This window comes from Micropterus salmoides, unplaced genomic scaffold (genome assembly GCF_014851395.1).
Source record: "Micropterus salmoides isolate LMB-PRFRI ecotype aquatic unplaced genomic scaffold, ASM1485139v1 Ms_hic_scaffold_23, whole genome shotgun sequence".
Taxonomy (NCBI): Eukaryota; Metazoa; Chordata; class Actinopteri; order Centrarchiformes; family Centrarchidae; genus Micropterus; species Micropterus salmoides.
This window is the reverse complement of record NW_024041484.1, coordinates 21,559,951-21,584,498: the sequence shown is the minus strand read 5'-3', so window position 1 is coordinate 21,584,498 and position 24,548 is coordinate 21,559,951. Positions and strand designations below refer to the sequence as shown.

Below are 24,548 nucleotides of genomic sequence, written 5' to 3'. Positions count from 1 at the left end.
TCAGAAAGCATCACACTATTCCAAAACCCATGTTGACACAAACATATTGCTTGTTTTGTCTGAGCAACAGCCCGAAACCCAAAGATATTCAGATCATAATTCAAATTTAAGAAGCTGCCTCCACTGAATTTGGGACATTTTTCATAAAAAATTTATTAACCAAATATCTAAATAGTTTCCAATAAATTTTCTGTCAATTAACTGATCAATTTATCGACTACTCATTTCAGGTCTAGACTGAAGAATAGAAATACGTTAGCTTTCCAACAGGATTTTGTAAGAAAAATACGTTTTGGTGTGAAGTTTTAAATATGTGTACATTCAGGGAGACGAGAAATGTGGCTTTACTTTGTGAGAGTTTGAAAAAAAAAGTTATTTTTGTAACTTGCATTCATATTCAGCGCATTTTCATTTGCAATGACTGCTTTGTATATCACAATTTTTATCACACCTTTTCAATATTTAACCAAAACCACCATCAGCATACACATACAGCTTACCAAAGTGTTTCAGTTGCGTAAATATTACAACTTGTGGGACCTAGGATGTGAACTCCTGGCTAAAGTCCTGAGCTTTGTATGTCCAGCCATCCAACCCGACCTCCTGCCCATTGGTTTAGCGCTGTACAAGGCTGGAATTATGGTTCTCTAAAACTGCATGGAAACTTAATGGGTCTATGTAGAGAAGGGTCTTATGAGAAACCATCAGGGCCTGTATTTATCAAGCTTCTCAGAATTACTCACTGCTAAGAATTCACTTAAGAGTAAAAATATTCCTGGCTCATTAGTGATCAAGCATCTCTGTCCTAATTTAAGTGAAGTGTAGGACTAAAGCTTAAGTGTCAGTCTTAAAGCTGATTCACAACACTTTGCTGTGCCACAAACGGGATTTTGGATGACAACATAGGCAAGGACCAATCACTGAAGAGATTTCCTTATTTAAGATTATTCTCAGATAAATTCACATTGAATGGTGAAATTCTTAAGAGGAGTTTATATTCAACACACATTTGACAGTAAAGCATTTTTAAGAGAATACATAATGATATGCAAATTGGAAATGAAAGATAAAAAAAGTTTATCTTTATATGAGTGCCCTAAATTGTTTCCATGACAATTCGGCTTAATGATGGTTGTGATGGCCTCAAATCATCAGCATACACAAAGAAACAAAGTCATCACCACTTTAAATTCAGATGAAGACACATTGCTGTGTAAAGTCTGTGGTGAAATAACATCCCTCACCAACTCGCTGACAAAGATAATGCCTGCTCTGTCCAAACAATACTGTATAATTAACTGGGCGTCGTCAAATAATTTAGAAATATTATTCTCTCCTGAAAGATTTGCACATGTCTCTGTCTCCACAGTGCCATCACAAGCCCTACTGGCAGCTCCTAGCCACTTGAGAGACCTCTGGAGCTGTCTTAAATAAATGGGAGAGTAGGAGTGATTCTTAGCTTTAAGAAATTTGATAACTTGCTTTTATACTTAAGTTTGAAAGTAGACTAAAATTACATGAATTCTCAGCACTTAAGACTAAAACGGCACTTTGCGAAGCTTGATAAATACCGGGCAAGATCGAAAATGAACAAGAAAAAATATGTAAATGTTACACCCAAAATGAGTAAAGGCATAAACAGCCATGCAAACATCTACAAATGATACCCGAGCACAGGCCAGCCTTGAAGACATCGCACTTTGCAAGTGAACATAATCCAGGCCGCATTTACACTTCCTTCAAAACATATAAAGAAGTTGGTACTACTGATCACATGATCCTCTACAACAATGGTTCTCAAACTTTTTCTCATCAAGGACCCCTAAACTGACACAAATTAGACCCCCATTTGATAATGGTTCCAGGATCGCCCATCTGATAGGAGTTTCGATGTTTTATTACAGAAAGTGTATAAAAACCCATGACCAAAATATGTTCTCCCACTGCATTACTGGGGACCCCCTGGAAACCCCTCAAGGACCCCTGGGGGTCCCCGGACCCAACTTTTAGAACCACTGCTCTACAAAACATGTCAAAACCCACTCAGTAAATTGAAATAAGCATGAATTTCCCAGACAAGGTTATAAGTTAGATAAGATTTACATTATTCCAACAACACTAAAATGCAAAAAAGTGCTTTTGTTATGTAAAAAAACAACAACTGTACTTTACCCGAGTAAATTTGAATGAGATATTGTATATTTTACTCAAGTACATTTTTCTATCCATCATATTGTGTTTGATCCTAAATTGTGAAAAGTAACTGCAGCGGAGGTTATTTAAGAAATTGTTATATTTCACAGTTTTAACTGACCACTGAGCTCAGCTTCTATTAGCAGTCTCTTCCTGTTCCTCTCAGGAAGCTCATTTTTCAAGTGTTTCCCTTTTTCTTTTAATAATGACGGATAGCTGACATCGCTGCATATTTAATGATGCTAACTGAGGCGTATGTTATATAGTGAGGGCAGTCCTATATTACCTAAAGAGGCTCCTGCAAAATACTGTCAATTTGTTGACTATGACTTTAAAGAAAGGCTTTGCATCACGTTATGCACCTTTTTGTGTGTGTATGTGTTGCTTAGTCAGCAGGAATTTGAGAGCAGAGTAAAGAGAGAGTGTGTATTTTTGAGTGCTTACACCTGTGTTACAGTTACCTGTTTTATTTTTTCCCTTTTTTTGTTTCTCAGATAACATTTACCTAAGAAAAGGTAAGCAGCTCTAACAGTGCCTCTGACTAACTCGCCTGCCCGGCTCACTAGTGGCTAACATGAACTCAACACTGTATCAGCGTTAGGCCTTAGGGCTGCATGTACAGTGTGCTTCCTCCTCCTCTTCTCCTCTTCTTCTTCCTCTTTTCACCTCTCTTCTAACGGAAGTGAGCTAACAGCTCAGTTGTCATGCCCTTGCCTCCTCTTGCATGTGACTCCTTTCTAGCTGAGTTAGTGTGTCTTAGCAGAGTGATAACGCACACACAGACACACACTGCTGCTTGTGACGGCTCCAGTAAGACCAAGCTGCGCTCGTATGATATCGAGTGCAAAACGCAGCAGCTCAGTCACAAATGTGGTGCTTTGATAAACAGCCCCCCTCTCATGTGCAACAAACAAACTGTGTCAAGTGAGGAAAGGTCACATGTTAAAAAAACTGCTATGTTGTTAGCAGATAAAATCAGTATGTGCCACCAAACTGGACAGGACTTTTCTGAGGCGACACATTTAACTGCTTATGTTATATACAGTCTGGAACAGCTAATTGCACACTTTATTTGGAATGGAAAAACCTTCATTTTTTCACATTTTTTTGCATTTATTGACTGTTAAAGTAAAGTAAAATGCCCCCCCGGTTTTTCCTTTTCTACGTTTGGATGTGAGTGGGTGGGGTGTCATTAGGGATGTAAGGAAATTTTTTGGCTTGTGATATGACAAAAGATTATGATAAAACATGTAAAAAAAAAACAACCCAAAAACCCCAGACAAATAACCATCATGTGCTCTGTGAGACCAATGTAGTGTTTTCCGACAGCCAAAAGAGCTCCTCTCAGAACTCTGGATGTAAAAGTATTTTATATATACAATTTTGCCAAATGTTCTATATATATATATATATATATATATATATATATATATATATATATATATATATATATATTTAAAATGTACTAGAACATTTGGCAAAATTGTCTCACCACAGGGTTTATAAGTAGCTGTTACACATGATCTTCCACAGCATATGAAGTTGTCACTGAACTGTAGATGTTCAAATTCCTGTTTTTAAGAAGGATTTTAAGAACCTCTCATCCATTTCAGATATGTAAAGCTGAATAGATATCCATGAGATTAGCACTTAAACCCTTATTTGGTAGCGGAGTGATGTTGAGTCTAATGGTACAGTGCTGTTCTTTAAAAGGTCAGATCATACATATTACAAAAAACCTGTAACCTGTTGTCAGTGTAAATCTGTGGAGTAATGGGGATATTATTTCTGGAAATATACAGTATGTTTCTGATCACCTTTTCTTTTAAAAAGTCAGTGCTGTGAGCACCACAAAAGATTCCATTCACCTCCTTTGTATTTATATGACGGCAGAAATCTTCCGATATTTGACTGAATCAAACCAAACAAGAAAAACAGCCTTTTAAGGAAAGCTCAAGATGTGAAACAGAAAAAGCAGCAAGTACATGTCAGTTTAGTTTTAGTCATTGTTACATAATAATTAAAATATCTGTAAGGCTCAGTGCAGAAGTTAAAACGCAACCTGATGAAAACACATGAATATGGGGAAGGTTTTTACATAAAGCTCAGCTTTTAGAAAATATTTTAAAAAAGGGGCTGTGATTTTTCCACCCTGAGATGTTAGAGGCAGTTTCACTATGATCTGTTTCACAGTTTCTGTTAGACTGCTCTACATAAAGCAGTACCACAGTGGTTTAAAAAAATTCCCTCATGAGGCTAGTTTCCAAACTTTTTGACAAATTTGCAGGTCCGCCTCCCTTTCAATAACCATGCCTTCCTCCCCCTCCCAGTTTGGGAGAACATGAAATACCTGAATACATATTGATGTAAACAATTGTTTCAGTTGGACAAGCCACATAAAACGTACGCACCTAAATCCCTCGTCAAACTCGCTGACTCACTCGTGAAACTCGCCCACACACCGTCTCCCTCTCAGCTCCTTCACTTCAAATGCCCCTCTGCTAAGTGATGCGTTTAGCAAAGCTTTTGTGCTCATCAAATCAGCACCTGTATCAATCAGGATCTCTGTTTGCTAGAACAGCGCAAGAGTCTGTAGCAACGCAAGCACTTTTTTTGCATCATTCACGTTGCATTTTTAGAAATTAAGTCATTTGAAAGATAGGATCAGGATGAACTTTTAGATTATTCTATCCCACCTTTAATGACCTCATGTCCTTCTAAGAGATGAAATATTAGCTGGAAATTACTCCTAATTTATATGTGGTAACTCATGTCATCCTAAATTACAAATATGCAAGTTTTTCCAAAATAATGGACCTGTTTTGTGTATTTATTATAAATATTACATTTTTGGACAGGAAATTGCACAAAATCTTTTTTCAGGAGTAAAAGCAGATCTTTAGAAATAAATATTTTTCTCTATGAGCCTTTGTCCGGGAAGCCAGAAGATTAAATTCAGACAGTGGGAACTGAATTTAACCGAATGTACATATTTATGGTATTTTGACTGTATATGCAGCCTCGGGGTCGGGCTCGGGGAGGGAAGCTTGTTCAAACAGAGCCGAGTTCCTACTGTGAATTCCCTCAGTCTCCCATGTGTGCATGAATGCGTGTGTGTGTGTGTGTGTGTTTATGTGTGCGCATGTGTTTAGGGTACATTCATCTATTCATGTAAAGAGCTTTTTAAAGCTACATCACAAGTTTGGTCATGTGGTAAGGTGGCTGCTCGCTGAACAGATCCTGACAGAGATCATTTGCATAATGAATTCACCACACTGCTCCCTGCCAGAACCTGCTGGAGATGATGCTCTGAGATAGACCTGTCTTGTGTCACGGTGCGTGCAGTGTGGTGTGGTGTTTTAAGAGTTGGGCCGCTTTCAGGCTGACTGTAGCAAAAAACACACTAGGGGCTGCTTTACTTTGGGTATGACCCCAAACCCTGAAACATTTAGCATTGCTGTGGTGCAGGAATTGATTTATAGTTAAGTGTTGGATTTTACCCGATAGTGTGACCACAACACTAGTGTTGTACATTATCAGTCAGTGTTTTGCTTTAAATATATACCGCAAAGTAAACTTGATTTAGGGGTCCAACTAACGATTTTTAAAATTTTAACTGATGTTATGATTCTTTTCTTGTTTCATTTTTATCAAGATTAATCTCCAGTTTCCTAAAGATACCAGCTTCATATTGGTATTTTTACCCACTAACAGTCCAAAACCCCCAACATACTCTTATCAGAGAAGAGAAAGGAGAGCAGCTGGAACAAAAGAATATTTGAAATTTTTGCATTAATGATTAATTGTAAATAGTTGCTGATCGGCTAATTGATTAATCACCCAATTGTTTTAGCGCTGCTGTGTTTACGTTCTTTTATTCAGCCTTGTAAGACAGAGAGATGATTGAAAGCCTTGCCTTGTCTTACTACTGAGGAGGAGGCTATTGTTGCTGATCGCTGCCATGTAACCTGAGCATTGCTTAATGTTTTCTTCACTGCAACAGCGTCGGTGTGTATTAGCAGTCTCACATGGTTAATACATTAGCTGCCGTAGTGTTGAGTTCATCAAGCCATTTAACATCTCTACATGCCTAAACACGAGGTGTAGTGACTACGGCATAGCCCTGCAAATAAGGGTTTAAATAGTTAAACTTGTATTTTATAAGTTGCATGTTATTTTATGCTCTGACTCTGACATGTCACCGACCCCCCCCCCCTGCTGTAACCTCGAGATTTGAATAACCCCATAATGCGAGTGTGTATTTGCTGTATACAAGTGTGTGTTTTCCTATTGGTATGATTGATTAGGCGTCATGTAGTCATTCAGTTTTCAGCCGTGTGCGTCTTGAGTAGGTTTCCATGAATGGGGAACAATTAAAGTCAGTCTACGTCAAAACAGACAGACACACAATTGTAATAACTACGCACACACACATCTTCACTGTATGTGCTCTGTTCCCGTGGGCCTCTTTAGCACTTACTGCAAACACATCACTAAGGTAATTCATATTTACACAAATTGCTCTAATATACCCTGCCCTCTCATGAACAGGGCTATAAAAATGTTAACAATATGGCGTCTGAACCTGTCCGGCTATAATTCAGCCAAACACAACAGCGACAGTCTTTCAATAAACACACAAATTGCTCTGTGTGACATTTTACATGCGGCAGCGTGCTGTAGTCATTATGCTCAGGGCCTGTTTGGAAAGCCCATCAGTTAAAATGGAAATAGGTAATTGTTTGACTTGACTTGGCTTTCTTCCCTTGTGCGTTCAGGGCTGTTCATCTCCATGCCAGTGCATAATGACTGGATAAGACAGAGGGGGAATCGAGCGTAATTTGCACCCATTAACTCTGATTACAATCTGTTGCACTGCTGTGATCGCAGCTAAAAACACAGAGATGATTTTTCTTCTTTAATTATAACATTGATTATCCAAAGTAAAGCTTTTAAATAAGGCTCGTGCACAGAGATGAGGAGCTGGTACAATACGCAAATAAGTTAAGTTTCATACATGTAAATTCAGATTTGTTTTTTAATGGTAGATATTTGCTTGGAGACTTCCGCCAGCTTTGGTGCAGCCTGGGCCTCCTGGAGGAGGAGGGAGAGGGTAGCTGCAAGGGCGAAGAGGGGGGCGTTTTGAGGATCTCCTCCCCCAAGGTTAATTAGGCACTTATTGTTATGTGAAAGTCAGGCTTTCTACATGTCTGCTGCCTTTGCGATGGAAATATAGAAAAATAGATCATTATGTATAGAAAAATGCACTAAAGTATAATGAAACTGCAAGCTGGAGGAGGGAAGGGGGGTGGGGGTAAGAGAAAGAGAGAGAGAGAGAGTTTGCATGTTTTAGCTTCTGCTACTTTGGCTGAGCTCTAAATGGCTTCGTGACTAACCTCGGCAGGATCTGTAAAAATAGTTTATCTATTTCTGCGCACCCGAGATCAACACAGGAGTGTGTATTGAGCGTGTGTGTGTGTGTGTGTGTGTGTGTGTGTGCTTACAAAGTCCAGCAGCAGCAAGGGGGAAAAAAAGTCTCACAGGAAAAAACACTATTATTAAACAGGCGTACAGAGCGCGTCTAGGCCATTGAGGCGTTCGCAGTTGACGTTACCTTCACAGGAAAACAATTTAATTTCTTTAACAGCAAATTCCACGGTTGTTGAATTGACCTCTGGAGTCCAGAGCCACAAGAGGATTTATTGATTTGGTCTCATAAGTCAATTATGCATTTAAAATCCTGAGCAGCCTCTGTGGAGCTGTCGGTTACATTTACTCAAAACTGATTTAAAAAGGGATAATAATAACTGTAATAACAAAATTTAAAGCACTTTTCTAGCTGTCTAGCAACTGTTTCCCAAAAAGAAAAAACACATTTTCTACAGAACTACACAATGTTTAAGTTTTAAATTGTAAAAGGGGAAACTGCAGAGCAATTCAGCTTCATTTTCTAAGCCAGTATATGAGAGTTTGACAGTGCCAGTCCCCTGTCATGCTTAAGGTTGGAGTTCTAAAACCTTAACACCTGTGGGTTAAATGTTTACATTTTGAGAAAGAAATGGATATATTTTCATGTGTAATAGTGTGTGTGAAGGCTGAAAGTACTTTTATTCTCGTCTTAAAAGCCACAACTTCACACTGTGGTAGTTCATCACTCTCACTCGCCTCCCTGTAAACATTCAGTAATATAAAAAACATTAAGGACAATTCTTTGTGAAATGTTATTTGAAGCGTCAGTTCAAGTGTGAAACTTACTTGTACAAACTTACTGTTTATCCTGTACAAACTTACTGTTTGTCCTGTTCAGAGCCAGCCGTTGCACAGACGGGGACAAGATGTCATTAAATAATCGTACAAATATGTTTAATTACAGAAGTGGCGAAATGGCATTCATCAAAGTCGAAATGGAAACTGGAGACCTTATCTCTTAATTATGACTTCTGCATCTCATAATTACAATATCCGCTAACAGGTCTAACAATGTGTGCTGTGACCTGATAAGAAATTTCACCTGTATTGCCGCAGCAAACATTTTTATTCCATGCTTTATTTTGAGAGCTGTGACAACCATAATTATGAGGTGGTAATTAAGTCATAATTAATTACTGGTTTGTAGCCGTTTATACAAAGGAAAAAGTGACAGATATAGTTGTGAAGAATGAAAAAAGATAGTTCACACCCTGCCTACATTCATGCCTCTGCACACCTGGCCAATCATTGGTCGTAATCAGAAAGTTAAAATTACTGGACGCAGTTGCCCCCGTGTAGGTTTCACACGGTGAAAAGCACTTTGTTTAGTAAAAGTAAAAGTGCGGTTTAAGTGTAATCACTGAAAGTAGCTGAAGTATCCCCTGAACTGCAAAAAGCATAAAATGTCAAAACAAAAGGGAGTGCTGATGTGAACGAGTTAACTGAACAATAAAAGTTGGAGAAAACCTTTTTAGTGAAGTGAAGAACTACTTAAAATACAATTTACTTTTTTTTTATGATTTAACTTACTGGTGGGCCATTATTTTAGCTGTTAATGTGGATTCTTCTGTCTTTTGAAAATAAAACCCTTGTGGTTTATGTTTTGTTTGGGTTTTTTTCAGATGTTCACTGAAGACAAAAAAAAAAAAAATAGACAAATAAGATCTTGATAAACAAGGCTCAGAGAGGAATGTGCTGTCTTGGCTCTTTACATTAGAAAATTCACCCCCAGCAAACAAATATAACAAAAACACTCTACTGGGACAAATAACCTAAACCCAGAATATATTTTAGTCATTATCAGCAGTAGTGTGTTTCAATGTATGGACTACATTTCAGTTTCACTTCAGCTTGATGCTAATCGTTGCTGCAGGGAATGTCAGTTCACACAGTGTGTTGTCATTCTGTGACTGTGACTCATTTGGCAACATTTCAGTGGCAACAAGTGTCAGAGTTTTCTGTAAGTGACTAACAGGAAAAACATGTATGACACTGAAGGCCGCTCAGCATCTTCCTTGAATTCCCTGGAATGTAAGCTCTGGATTTTTGGGGGAGGGATAAACAGGAGGCTGATATCAGGAGTCAAAAGCAAATCGAAAGCTAGTGTAGGAAACAAGAAGCAGACAAAAAAACCCCACATGTTCCCATGAAAATCTACTGGAACTTGGGTTTTAAGCATGAAGCCAGAGCTCTGGTCCACCTGTGTGTTCTTGTATTGGTCACATCGGGATTCACCTCTTACGTGGTCCCCACGAGGTTATCTGTCAACAAATGGAGTAAATTCCAGCCTAAGTATCAAGGCACACTGCTTGTACAAAAGTTTAAATGCCTTTTTATTATTGTGGGTTCATGATTAAAAACACCAACATGTATTAAATTATATTATTATTGCATAGCTGAAGTCCTTATCGCAGGTTCAAGACACAAGTTTTCATACCAAAGCCGATGAAATGAACACTGAAGTAATGTTAACAGTGTTGACATAACTGAGACCAAGATGGCTTCATTGCACAGATCTAATAATTGAAGAGTCAAGACTTGCCTGTCTTTGTCTAGTTTATTTTAATTTCATTTTTTTCTTCTCCAAAATATATCTTTAGACTGAATGTTTTTGCTTTCAAGTCTTAAGCAAGTGCTAATTTTTGTGACTTGCGTCTGACACGAGTCAAAACATTTGATAGCGTTTTAGCCTTTAAGTCACTGTGTCCTCACAAGTGACCAAAACAACAATGTGTGTGTGTGAGACAGATGTGTGTGTCTGATTTATGGGGTCTATGGACAAGCAAGTGCAGGCTAATAAAACAGTCCTGATATAAATCCAACCTTCATGAAGGTTATAATAGATTATAATAATAGTTCTTGTTGAAATTGTTTTACTGAAGGTGTTAAACTATATAATAACTTTGTAGGAGTTAGTTTGTACTGCTGTTGAACTGTATTGCGTTATAAAGTGAGGTGTTTCTGTTATTTAACCTACGCTCTGATATAAGTAGAGTGGACAAAATGTTAGAAACACCTTCCCAGATTTCATGACAAAGCCCTATTAATACAACACTGGGTTTTTACGGGGGGAAGCCCTAATTTGAATTCATTTAAATTCTGCTAGTGCATTATTTTATCTTATATTTATATTTACATTAATATGCTTATTTTAGCATTATTGAAGGTTTTCTTTACCTCATTTGTGTCCCACATCTGTTTCTTAGTGTCAACATGAATCTCACATTTTCAGTTCTGGTGGGGGGTGCCTTCATATGTGGTATTAAGCCTGACACAAAACCTAATTTGAGGCAACGTGACATCAGTCTCAACAGTCATTTTGAATTCATGCACCATTTACCGCTCGCAGAGGAAGTTACAAGTCACCTGGTAACCTTTTGATATCTGAAATTTTGAATGAAACCCGTTTCTGTTCCCACCACTCTTTTCACATCTCTACACAGAAATAACCGCCCCCGCGACTGCTCTACAAAGAACCATAATCAAAAGTCTTTTTTTGGCTAATTATTCTCTTTTTATTTTCTTCTCAAATTTGCAGCTGTTACTGTGCACACATGACACCGTTCGAGAAGACATTAGTTAGTTCTTTTCATTTTGATGGGTTTACTTCTGCAGAAACTTGCCTGATGTGATGTTTTTTTCTTACTATTCTATTGTACATACAAACCTAAAAAATGTGATCTCAACCATAAATCAGAACTGAGCAGTGATGTTTGTATTAATGTCAAATTTGGAGACACACATTGTTGAAATACACATCTACAGCTTTAATTTAAAAATCTGTATTTTCCTTGAAAAACGTTCTAGAAGGAATGCTGTGTGTTTGTTTGTATATGCATGCACTTACTCACGCATGCTGTTCTCTGGTGACTACACTTAACAGTGCAACATAGTGGCGTAAGAGGTTATTAATTTAGCATGACACAACAACACAACAGTGTGCTCACTTTCCACACTTTTATTGTTGTTCTAGCAACTCAGTCTTGGCTCTGTGTTTTTGTATATTTTGCAGCCATCAAGGAGAAATACAACGACTGGACAGAGTTCCTCATTCAGGACCTGACCGGTTCCAGGACGGCACCGGCCAACCTGCTGGAGGGGGTGAGTGTATTCACATTGAGAATCACTTACTCATGTCGAGATTCATATTTTCTACAATCCTAAATCAGTTCAAATCAAAATGTTTTTGTAGAACTTAATGTAAAATGCTAAATAGGCTCCACAGCTTTATTTTCATTGACTGTAAATGTTTGGACACATTTTGGACATGGCTTAGCTTTTAGCGCCTGTGAAAAATATTCAGATCAAAATAATATGAAACAAGCTAACCGATCTCACTCTCAGTCATCAAAATTAGTCATTTGGAGCATTTCATGCCTTTATTTGAAAAGGGGCAGTTGAAAGATAACAGGAAATGAGGAGAGACAGAAGGGGGATGGGGTGGTAACATGCAACAAAGGACTTTTGCTGGAGTTGAACCGGAGGACATTTGGGTTCATGGCTGGCGCTTTAACCCCTCAGCAACCGGGGTACCTCTTTCAATCTTCTCATCTTACTCTCGGCAAGAGAGCGAATAACTGTATTTCCCAGAATGTCAAATTATTTCTGTAAACTTAAAAAAAAAAAAAAAAAAAAAAACACAAAAAGGAAAACACATGCTAGAAAGGAAACCGCCCACTGATGCAAAACTAAAGCACTTAAAAACAGGTACAAAAAGAGAAAACCTGCATCTTTAAAACTGATCGATCTGTTGACTGAAACATTGAATGTTTGAATACTTTTTAATAGTTTCTCTAAGCAAGTAAATTCAAGTGTTTTGCATTAGCTGGCCTCTTTTGAGATGAAACATAATTGGCAACGTCCAAGCGGGCAGGCTAATAATATGGTCATCTTATACAGCCTGAATGAAAAGCTTTTTTATTCAGGTTGTATAACATCAACTTCCTCTTTTGTTATCTCTCCCCTTTTTTCATTGCCTGTACTGTAAGTCAAAAGCTCTGCCTACTGAGGTCTGACTCACCCAGTAAACAATGGCATGATCTCTGTCTTTAGAGCAGCTCTGTGTCCAAGAGATTTCTGAATAAATGAAAACCGTCTGTCTGTCTGTCTGTCTGTCTGTCTGTCAGCCTCTGAGAGGTAAGAACACCGTGGATCTGATCGTCGAGGGCTCAGTCATGGAGCTTCAGGATGTGTCAGACCCTTTCCTTTATTGGCCTGTCCGAGTTATCCAGAACGTCGGGGGGAGACTCCGTCTACGCTACGCCGGCCTCTCCGACGACCACCAGGCTCAGGACACCTGGCTGTTCTACCTGGATGTCAGGCTCCGCCCGCTCGGCTGGGCTCTGGAGAACAAGCTCACCCTAGTACCGCCCACAGGTGATTATCTAATCTGCTCACACCTTTTCATTTGCCGTTGGCCTGAAACTGCTGTGGTGACGAGGATGAACTATAATTTCCCAGTGTCAGAAACTAAAGTCATTTTGTCTTATAAGATTGTTTTATATTTATTGATTTATTTGAAATATTGGCACCGACTTCCAACATTACTAGATGTTGGAAGTCTGTGCCAACTGCTATGGTGTTTCTGAAGGCCAATGCCAATTAATCTTGCACTAAAAGTGCTCTAACCGCAATCCAATGTTAAGTGGTGATATTAACTATAACTTTTAAATCAGGGCTGTGCAGTGTTTGCATTGTATGACTACTGTGAAGTGTTGGGACACACAGATACAGATTTTTTTATTTTTTTATTTAAATAGATTTAACTGGAAATTTAAAGGGAACATCAGGAGTTAACTTAAAGTCACTGCACAGTAAGAGTCGAATTCCCGTCATGACAGCAGTTTATTATGTATTACTTTATTATGTACATTATGTATTTTAGGGCACGTTCAGACCTGGAAGGTCCTGCTAGCTCCCCCCTATCTATTGTCCAGGTCCCTTACCACACCGTGCCATTTACCATTTTCCCTGAATATTGTTGGATATTGTTACTATTGTTATTAAAAAACATGAAAAAAGCACATAATTGAATAACAAACAACAACAATTATTATTATTTTACCAGGGAACAAAAAGCCATGGGAATAGTAATTATATTTAATTCATAAGTGAATGTTCCTCCCAGAAACTGTGTGTGAACCCAGACACTGTTTACTTGGAAGGGGCACTTAATAAGTTGGGGGTCTGGGAAAGATTTAGAGCATTAAAGACTTAATTTCCTGCATTCTGGTGAAAATTTTTGCTCCAATTTCTGCACCAAGTTATGGTGGAAACAATCACAAAATTCAGGTGGTCAAAATATAAAACTATAATGCAGTAAGGCTCTGAGGCATTCTTTATTGCTTTTAAATATGTTTCTCCTGTAGATCAACTAACTTAATATCATCCCTGCTGAGTCAACATACATGATTTAGTCTTCCCTCCTCTTTTGTGTCTTTTGTTTGGGGAAATAATCTCTTTAAATGTGACTGCGGCACCTTTTCACCAAAACGAAACTAACTGACAACACCTGCGATCAGGGCAGCTCACAGTCCCAGACACGTTTGCGCCTCTGCTTTTAACGTAACATTTTTAGATTGAAACTCTACATGTCAAGTTACCGCTTGGGCACAAACCGGCTGCGACTCGAAGCGCGAGGTGGGTCCACTTGATTACTCTCACGACATCAGGTGCTGGATGCTGGATGCATAGTTGCTTTCAGGGGAAGTCCGACAGCGGAATATCCCCCTTGTAAATGTGTAACCACTGCAATAACAAGGCGTTCACAATGTATTCCTCAGAGAAATTAACTTTTAAGGGAAAGAAATTTGGAACCATTTGGAGTATATACATGGTGTTGGGCTTCTCTGAAAGGTAACACTGTGGAATGATTGTTAGTGTTACTGGAAGTTTAAACACACTAAAATCATGTACATCTGTAACACACTCTAGGGCCACAGGATAAAGCCTTACACCTGGTCCTACTTTAAATTTCATACCAATACCATGAAAAATGACTATTTTACACAGGTTTTTCTAAGGCGGCTGCTGCTGCATCGCTCCGTATCAGCCGGTAGCTCAACGCAGACGTGTGTTTTTGCTGGTAGATCATGAACTTCCTACTTAAAGCGGGATATCGTTATTTTCAGAATTCTGTCGATTTATTCTACCTATCGAGATATGCTATGCAAGCGTGGTCTGTTTCCACGCCCATAAATCTGTGGAACCTTGCTGTTGGGCATTGGGCATGAGTAGTGGTGCAAAATTAAATTATACTGTTGTGGGAGCATTATTTGATAGGGCAAGGCAAGTTTATTTGTACAGCACATTTCAACAACAAGGTAATTCAAAATGCTTTACATAAAACATAAAAGTTTAAAAGCAACATAGGGAAATTGAAAAAATACACATTAAAATATAATAAAAGTTACAGCGCAGTGTACAATCAGGGTTAAAAGAGTTAAATGGAAAATAAAAAGGCTGAGGGGTTGAGCAAATAATTGAGATACAATTATTTTGAAAAGAGAATAAAACAGAGAAGTACACTTAATCTACTCTCTCTAGCTAGTCTGTACTCGGGTCCATAGCAATCTTTGGGTCCACTGAAACTCCAAAAACCCTCGGACACTACAGACAGGACATGTCTGTCCGCAGGCCACTTTGATCCAGTTATACTCTGGACCCACTTGAGTGTTTACAGGTGTACAGAGGTTCCTGCAAATCACTCAGGCGCAAGATTTAAGACCACTTCCTTCACTCTGTTCAATCTCACTCTCATTATCTTTTCACTGCCTACTCATTTCTCACCATGTAAATATTTAATTAAAAGCAATGGTAAAAAGCTAAAAACAAAGACAAAGAAAACAGGACAGCAAAAGTTACAGTGCAGTGTAAGTTATAAATCTACTAGTTAAAGGCAGTGGTAAAAAGAAAAATCTTAAATATTTAATTAAAAGCTATGGTAAAAAGAAAAGTCTTCAGTTTTAATTTAAAAGAACTGACTCAACAGAGGGGGGATAATAGTCAGAATATGCTACCCCTGGAATTATGTTATAATATAATCTAAAAACAGAAGACGTCAAAATACTTAGGGAGTTATACATTAATTGGATTGGAAATGGGAAAACGTAAGGTAGCATTTTTCGATAGGGCAGAGTGACTCAATAGACTATCGATTTGCGCTACGGTAGCATTTTTTGACAAGGCAGCATATATCGTTAGAACACCGGCAAATATGAAACGATACGGCAGCAGTCCCTGGGGATTTAGTGATGGAATAATGTTTTGGACTTAATTTTTTTTACTGGATTGGATCGTCTGGACTTCATAACACTGTTTTTGTTGGAATATAATCGGTCGGTGGATTACTATGAGGCTTCATAGGTGAGTCACGTCAATTTTGATTGTACTGCTTGGTCTGACGGAGACGCTGATTGTACCCACTGCGGTGATTTGCATTGGTCAAATCATGGGGATTTTAGCTTTCAGACGGTGTATCATATGAGTATGAAGTTAACATAGCAGCTGTGTGATACTGTAAGTAATGATTTAGTTATTTTAAAAGCAGTGACAACAATTTATAGCATCTACTTCCAATGATGTTGCGTCACATGTAAGTGCAAAGATAAGAAGGGAGCATATCCAGCATAGACTTGTCAATAAAACTAAGGCAATGTATGCACTCCTCACTGATAATGAGAGCCAGTTTGTCATTTTGTACAAGGTACAATGGTGTGTTGACGCTTTACATCCAGTCACAAATCTTAATGCACTATGGCAGACAGTATCCAACAAAGATAAACATCGACCAGGCGCATTTCTATAGAGCAGGTCACCGTAATAAAGTGCAGTGAGAAAGGTTGCAGCAACCAATCTCCTCCTGGTTTTCCAAGAAAAACAGGCTTTGTTTCTACAATAAGATCCTATTTTTAGTTTGAGCTTTTGTACCAGTTTTTCAATGTGTGATTTAAAAGAGAGCCGATCATCAATTAATATATCAAAAATTTATACAATGGACTTGTTCGATCTGCTCACCATGTATAGTAAAAATACTTGGAAGACTGTTCAGAGACTTCTTAGACACTGGGGTACTGGGTACCTCCAGGCAGAGGACATTTAGGAGAATCACATTTTGGCTCTTTCAGAGGTGCGTCAAGCAGGCTTCAAAGTAAAAGCTCAGTTCAACTCCAAATACAGCATTGCAGTAGACAAGCTACTCGCACATTTATTTTTTAGGCAAAACCACAAAGAGGAAGTGATTATGTGAGTAACTGTTGCTGCCATGACTGAGATCTATTTTAGCACCGCTATTGAAGTATTTATTTAAATTTTCTGCCGCTATCAAAGCACCTTAATCTGGCAGTGGGCAGATATTGTTTGCGGGCAGTTTTAATGTGTTTCCCTTGTCAATGTTTGTTTAAACTTTATCTAATGTGTGGTTTATAATGGACTGTGGTGCAGAAAGAGTGACAGTGTTTCAAACTCTTGGCTTACATTTTCCATGTTATCTGTCAGTGGCCGAGTCACAATAACATGGTTTTACTGAATAATTAAGTAAATACAATTTCTACATAAATAAACCTAAAGAAACCTCATTTCTTGACTGGCTACTCTCTGCTGTCTCAGAAGAGACACCTCTTGTGCTGTGTCAGCCACCGTAGCCGTCCTACGCTCTTTGTAATGGTAGGGGGAAAGTGGTAGACTGGATAGATGGTTGCAGGTGGGCACACCGGGCCCAGGTGTGTCCCATGCTGCTGATTACCCTGTCAATCAGGTCTGCAGCCCTAGAGAAAAAGAGCAAATCAACAGCAGTGTGAACCAGGCAGAGGGGCCGTCACACTAGGCACACAGTGCGTTTGTCTCCAGATTTGTCTGTCATATGAGGTAATTAAAGACACAGTCTGCATTGACTATAAGAGCTTGTTAACTTCAAAGAAGGCGCAGTGGTTTGTGCAATTGGTTCAGATCAAGGTCGGGCCACGCTCACACCTTAAACGAACCCGTACCAGAGACCCAGATGAAGCGGTGGTCTCGCCCATAGTCGAGCCAAACCTCCAGGTCTGAAAAGTGAAGCCAGTGTGGAAGTGCCTTAAACCTATCACTAGTTTCAAGTCTTCAACACAGCATTGTTGTGCATTTAGTAAATTATGGTCCCATTTAGAGGAAAACAGACGATAAAGCATGGTATGCTTTAGGGTATGGCTATCTTTTGATTGACAGGTCGCTACCAAGGTGACCTGTCAAGGGTAACAATGCATATCCATCCCCAGCTCCTCCCTCTTGTTCAAATATTGTCTCTTCTGGTTCCAAAAAATCAAGATGGCGACGGCCAAAATACCAAACTCGAGGCTTTAAAACGGTAGTTCACAAACAGACTGGTAGCATCACCTGGCTATGTTCTTTTATCCACTGTATGATGTTAACACCCCTCTTAAGGTGTTGTCAGTTACACAGCGGATGAACCTTTCACATCATCTTTCCACTCCTCAGGGCTCCAGTCTCTGAAGAGCGACTCTGACTGGCAGCACGCTCTGGAGGATGCTCGACTCAACGGACAGAAGAGTCCGCTGCCACTTGAGGTGTTCAAGGTGAGTCATTATAGTTCACACACACCCACACAATGTAGTGTTGGCACAGAGCCAGACTGCAGGACTACCTGGCTGAGATGATCTGATTTGTTGCCACTAATACCTTGATGATCTGTGCCTGATTTATAAAATGAATCTAAGATAATAAGTGAAAATATTTTACATGTCTGTAATTTCCTAATCATTTTCTAGCAAGTTTCCTTGAAAGAATTGTGTAATTTGTGCCACTTGGAAAATTAGAATGCCCTTGAAATAAAAGCTCAATTTAAACCTAATTTTATTCTCCATATGCTATATGTTGAATTGTATACTTGCTTGAAGATACAGTTCACATTGTGCATGTTCAGCTAACATGTAGGTGCATTGTTAGTGTAACCCAGGAGAGTCTGGGTTACTCTAGCAATTAATTGGAACTGTACCAATTTCCCCACATAATTATTTTCCCATAGTTATATCCAGGAAACGTCCAAGGAGATTATTAGAAAATCATTCAGAAATTATAGACCTGTAAAATAAAGCATTATAGGATAAATTATGATTGAACTGATTTAAATTATAAGGTCTAGTAATAAACCATGCGGTTTTTCTCTATATGTGTGGGTTACACAATAAAAATCAGCCTCTTATGCAATTTTATTTATTTGACAATTCTGCCATTATTTGCATTAGCAGGGAGATCCACAGCCTGAAAACAAATGCTCCTTAACTAGAACAACAGGAACCAAAAAACATCTTGTGAGAGATGGAAGAGTAACATGGTGAAACGGCATTAACAAGAACAGAAATATTACCAAAATATGGTCCAACCAACATACGACTGGAATAAATAGAACTTGTTCAAATTTAAAGAACAAGGAGTGGAACACAAAGAATTTATACCATTACCTAACACTTCTTACATAATACAATGTGATGAAACTACTGTATCAATGCTACAGAAACTGCCAGCCGCCAAATCACAACATCCACAACTGAAAGCGTACACAGTGCTTCACTAAACCTGACAAGACTGTCACAGGCATAACGAGATTGCAAAAGCAAAACTTTGTTTTTATTTAAAAGATTGTTTCCCGAAGATTTAGGAGACACAAGTGTTGTAATCGTGATTCTGAGTCAGACAAACATAATTTTTTCATTTCCTTTTCATTTCCAGCCTTAAACTTTGACACACTTTCTGGCAGAGTGCGTCTTTCCTGAAACAAAACAAAAATCTCCGTCATACAGGAAGCGAAGTGCTGATATTTAGAGTTATTTCAGAAATAATAGAAGAAGAGTGGGTGGTTGGCATAAGCAGGCTGATCAAACAAAGAAATTGCAGACACTCAAACTTTATCAACCTCAAATCCTGAGGGGAAAGAAGTCACAGAGGTAACAAACGTGCCAATCACACGGTTTACCAATTCATCAGTAAAAACAAAACAATTAATATGTTGTTTTGATCACCACAATCCGGAGATGATACTTCATCCACTGTTTCATTACCACTTTTCCTCATCCATCACATGCCCACTCAGAAGGTTTGCATGACCTACATTGTCTTGTGTGTGCATTAACAAAAGTGGAGCACATTTGTCTAAAAGAGTTGACTTTACTGTGTCAGGACCATGTAGACCTGCCTAAGCACTCCTTCAAGACGGGGATGAAGCTGGAGATGGTTTCTCTGCGGGAGCAGCTCCAGATCTGCCCTGTTTCTGTCACCAAGGTGAGTCACACGGAAATGCTCGAACAACAATGTCTTATCTAAAGAAATATATCAAGCAGACTCCTCCCTCGAGCATTCCTCAGATGCCTGTATCAATGTGGCATTGGATTTTTAACATGTTTTGGTCAAGAAGGTCACCTCGTTCCTCAGGTTTTTGGATTCCAGTTACTGGAAGTTCTTTGGTATTTAATCTTTTGTGTCCCAGTAATGCTGACTGAAAACATTTTTTAACTGTGTTCTCTGCTGTGAATTATGATTTTACTTTACTGATTAATAAAGCTACCTATACTGTGCCATATTTGTAAAGATTTAAATATGTAGACTTACATAATACAAGAAGACTCACTATGTGACCTTCAAATCCTCTTATTTTTGGAATAAATAATTGTGCCAGTTTTCAATAGTTTAAGATCCATATAGGAACCCTCATTTTATCCCAGTTCACTGCTGATGCTATGAAAGTTTGTGACAGTGATTGTGACATTTAGAATTTATAAACAGAAGTTTGGGGTGATAATGAGCACTACATCATAATAAGGAAGTGTCATTTTTCTGAAAAATACTATTAAAAGAAACCCTAGAGTTTGAATAATCAAAATATAAAAATAAAAAAAACAACAACTTGCAAGTTTCTGTTTGAATTTTCAAAGAAGGAAATTCAAAACATTAATTTAGCTGATTGCTTTTTAAAGTTCAGTATATTCATTTATATTTACACTTAAATATAAGGTATTTAGATGCACCTCCATAGTGTCTCTCTTACATTTGTAGTCCCAAAACCCAAACATGTGCCCCTTTAACAATAAAAAGAAGATGTTATACTTAATGGAGAAGTTGATCAAATGTCGCATTAGAATGATAAACATTCTTCTGTTCTCTTCAGGTCTACGACGACATCTACTTCCAGGTAACGCTGGATGATCTCTCCCTTGACGCGAAGCCGCAGTCTGTCGTGTGTCACGCCAACTCTCCTGGCATCCTGCCCATCCAGTGGTGTTTGAAGAATGGCGTGGGTCTGGAGCGGCCCCGAGGCTACGAAGGCCAGGACTTCGACTGGGCTGACTACCTGAAGCAGAGCGGGACAGAAGCGGCCCCTGACGCCTGCTTCCCTGATGTAAGACCAGGGAAAGTCCTGATTTTCATTTGACCTGAAAGTTTACCAGACATAAGTTTGGTAAAATAACAAGTGCTCATCCTTGAAAAAGACTGAGCACTCCCAAACTTACTAGTACTAGCTGGACAAAGACAAGCTTAAACTTTATGTTTTATCTAATGCGTTTTCTAGCACCATGTTTTACAAGTGAAATGGCCTCAGGGATGAGGACTAACTGGTTTGACAAATGCACGTCTGGTGAACTCTCCCATCTCTGATAAAGACCATTGTACCTGTTTCCACAGCTTTGGGAACCAGGTTTGTTGGTAAAAGACAGTGTCTTAAACCTAAGACCAAATTCTCACAATGTTTTACGAGCCATTTAAAGAAACCAGCCAATCAGAAAACATGTGAAATGATGCATATGTCGCCGGCCAAGTAAACAAACAATGACAGCAATAGGATTGTATTTTTAAAACATGAGAGTAGCACAGAAGGATTATACGATGTGTCTCTGCTTGCATTTCTTTCTACTTTACATCCCAATAATTCTTAATATCTCATTATCTGACATGCCTCAAAATGTACTATATTATGCAGTCTGACACCGATTGCGGCCAAGTTTGAATTTGACCCTGGTGGAAAAGTGTAACATGCAACGAACCTGTAAAATCGCTGTTAATGCACCTTGTCTAACAGCCTTAAAGGGGAAAACCAGGGTTAAATCAGACTGAATACCTTGTAGTCTGAGTCCAACTGAGGTTAGATCATTGCCCTAAATGTGAAATAAACTCTCCTCTACCCGTCTGTGTGTGTTTTTGTGTGTCTGTTCAGACATGGCAGAACAGAGGCTTTGCCAAGGACATGTGGCTGGAGGCGGTGAACCCTCACCGGCCAGAGGAGGTGTGTGTGGCTGAGATCACACAGGTCAGAGGACGCCTGCTGTGGCTCCGACTGGAAGGTACAGACGTGTGTGGTTGTGTTTGTGTAGCGAGGATTAAGTGTCAGAGGATTAAGTGTCAGAGGACTCCTGCTGTGTCTCAGAGAAAATGGTGTGTTAGGATGTGTGTGTGACAGCTCCCCCCCCCCGCTGTCTACCTGTCTCCAGGTGTGGCAAAGCCCCTGTCAGAGTGTATTGTGGACGTCGAGTCCATGGACATCTTCCCTGTCGGCTGGTGCGAGGCCAACGCTTACCCTTTGACCCCTCCACTCAAACCTGTCTGTATGTATACACACACAAAATATATACACATATTTACTTGGGAGTGACAGCTTAACTCAGACTCTCTTGAACTGTCTTTTTTCTGCAGGCCAGAAGCAGAAGAAGATAGCAGTGGTCCAGCCAGAGAAACAGTAAGAGAGACAGACATTTATCTATCAAAATCTATCACAGGTGGAGTTTGAATGATGCGGGTTTTTGAAGGCTTATGCTGATATATTTTGGCGTTCAAGCCGTGAGTGTTTTATTCAATAGAGAGCTGTAATCCGGTCGCTTTTTCACGCTAGCATCCGTTTAATTAGCCCCAGCCGGACAATATGCAGACAGATTTTGTGACAGATTTAAGGAGGAACATAACAAATGCAGATGTCTCAAAAACTATGAGAATCATGTTGTAGTCTTTGGCGTCACCTGACCTCAGCAACTGAATGTTTACACATGATTAGATATTTTAACGCATCCTGTGTTAAAGTCGGTGTTGACATTTTTACAATTTAACAAAATGCGCAATCTTTAACCAAATATAATCAAGTGTTTTTGGGCTTCCTACTTAAACCATAAAAATATTAAGTATGCATTATTTGCTAGGAGCAGTTATTGTATGGAAAACTAATTAAATTCATTGATAGTTCACAATTAATACAAACGTTTCCTCGTTATGAGGAAATGTTAACGTTTCCTGTAAAACGTATTTACTAAAGTAAGTTCTAAATGAACATATATAAGGCGATAGGTTTGACGTATCACATGTTAACAAAAAAGGAATGTCTCAATCTCAGAAATGCTTATTACTTTTATTACATGCATTTTATATATTTAGTACACAGAACTTAAGTGGATTATCCCCTTGGAGTATAGTAATTTTCCAGCATCCTTGGGATTAGACCTGCACAAATTACTTTTTTATATTTTGATGATTCAAATAATAAAATATGGTATGGTTGGTATTAGGGCTGAAAAGATTAAGCTGATTAATTGATCAGTTGATCAACAGTAAAATAATCAGCATTTATTTTGATAATCAATCAATCAGGTTGTTTTCCAAGCAAAAATGCCAAATAGTGATTGTTTTACTTTTTTGGGCCTCAAAAATGTATTTAAATTGGGACAATAAAACAGCGGGTCAGAGGTTTAGAGGTCAAAACTTATAGACATCTGACACCTGCGATGAAGAGTTACAAGTAAACCCTGCTTTATTAAGGGGTTATGAGCCTAAAAGTTTGGAAACATTGTCTTATGAAAAAGTAAACTGAAACCCTTTTTTAAAGTTCTGACATTTAATAGAACGATGAATCAGTGAATAGACAATATAATCGTCAGATGAATTGATAATGAATATAATCATTAGTTGCAGCCATAGTATGTGTAGAACAAAAAAGTCAAACAAAATAGTAATTATGTCTTGATAATCTGGCTTCCTTACATTTGGACACATCAGAACACTTAGAAAATCGAATTAACTTAAAATACTTAAATTGAAGTTTGGTGAACATTCATTCAAACGGCTCTGCGGTAAGTTTTCCAAATGTTAAATGGAAGTGAAATACTGTCAGTCAACTAATCCATATCACTGTAACCTCACCACAGCTATTGTCTATTTCCCTTTGTTTTCTATCTTTCCACCTGTGTGCTAAAAAATCTCAGTAAAGGTTTCTTCAGAAAGCCCTCAAGGCTTTTCTCCCTCTCTGTCACTCCTAAGCTATTAATTGAAACAGTGGCTTTTTAGAGCAGAAATTGCTTTCCCGGGGCACTGATTGATTTTGTTGACAAATGACATGTTACATCGTCGGCTGGAAAAGGCAGCCCCGGGAGTGCGAGGTGGAAATGGTGGTTGGAGAGGAGGAGAAATATGAGGTCTTCAGCAGCACTTTTGTCAGCTCTCTCATCTAACCGCAAATCCCATTTCTCACCTTCAGGGGAATCCTTTTATCAATAACCCCCCTCCCGTCACTTTGTCCCCCCCTGCTGCTTTCTAACCTGCTTCTATATCTGACAGAAAATATTGTAGCTGTTGTGAAGATTGATCTGTAAAATGAGCCATCATTCGGTTGCTCTGTTGCTTCCCGTCTGGAAAATTTCATTGATTAGTTTGATTGTACTGATTGTCTTTCCCCGTAGGTTGGCTCCGTCGCAGCCGGTAGAGGTGACACCTGTCAACCACTGCCAGCCCGTTGCCATGGACCCAGGTAATCAAAAGCCACGTTACGCATGATTTATCTCCAGAAACTTATGCTAATGTGCTGCTATGTGTGAGTGAAGGGGAAACCCCTCTCTTCAGATACTTCTACACCTCACCAATTTGTG

General features: G+C 38.8%; 1 protein-coding gene across 6 annotated transcripts in view; it reads left to right on the top strand.

The window, feature by feature from the left end:
* The window catches only part of sfmbt2 (Scm like with four mbt domains 2), a 60,062-nt gene that overhangs the window by 23,477 nt on the left and 12,037 nt on the right, over positions 1-24,548 (top strand). For 5 of the 6 annotated variants that reach the window (XM_038738322.1, XM_038738323.1, XM_038738324.1 and 2 more), the window contains 10 exons: positions 2,688-2,708; positions 11,675-11,763; positions 12,789-13,038; positions 18,133-18,230; positions 19,831-19,932; positions 20,816-21,046; positions 21,860-21,986; positions 22,134-22,247; positions 22,336-22,378; positions 24,363-24,430. In XM_038738322.1, the coding sequence (XP_038594250.1) occupies positions 2,688-2,708; positions 11,675-11,763; positions 12,789-13,038; positions 18,133-18,230; positions 19,831-19,932; positions 20,816-21,046; positions 21,860-21,986; positions 22,134-22,247; positions 22,336-22,378; positions 24,363-24,430 (1,143 nt within the window). The remainder of the gene's footprint in view (positions 1-2,687; positions 2,709-11,674; positions 11,764-12,788; positions 13,039-18,132; positions 18,231-19,830; positions 19,933-20,815; positions 21,047-21,859; positions 21,987-22,133; positions 22,248-22,335; positions 22,379-24,362; positions 24,431-24,548) is intronic. The other variant, XM_038738325.1, reaches the window with a different exon arrangement.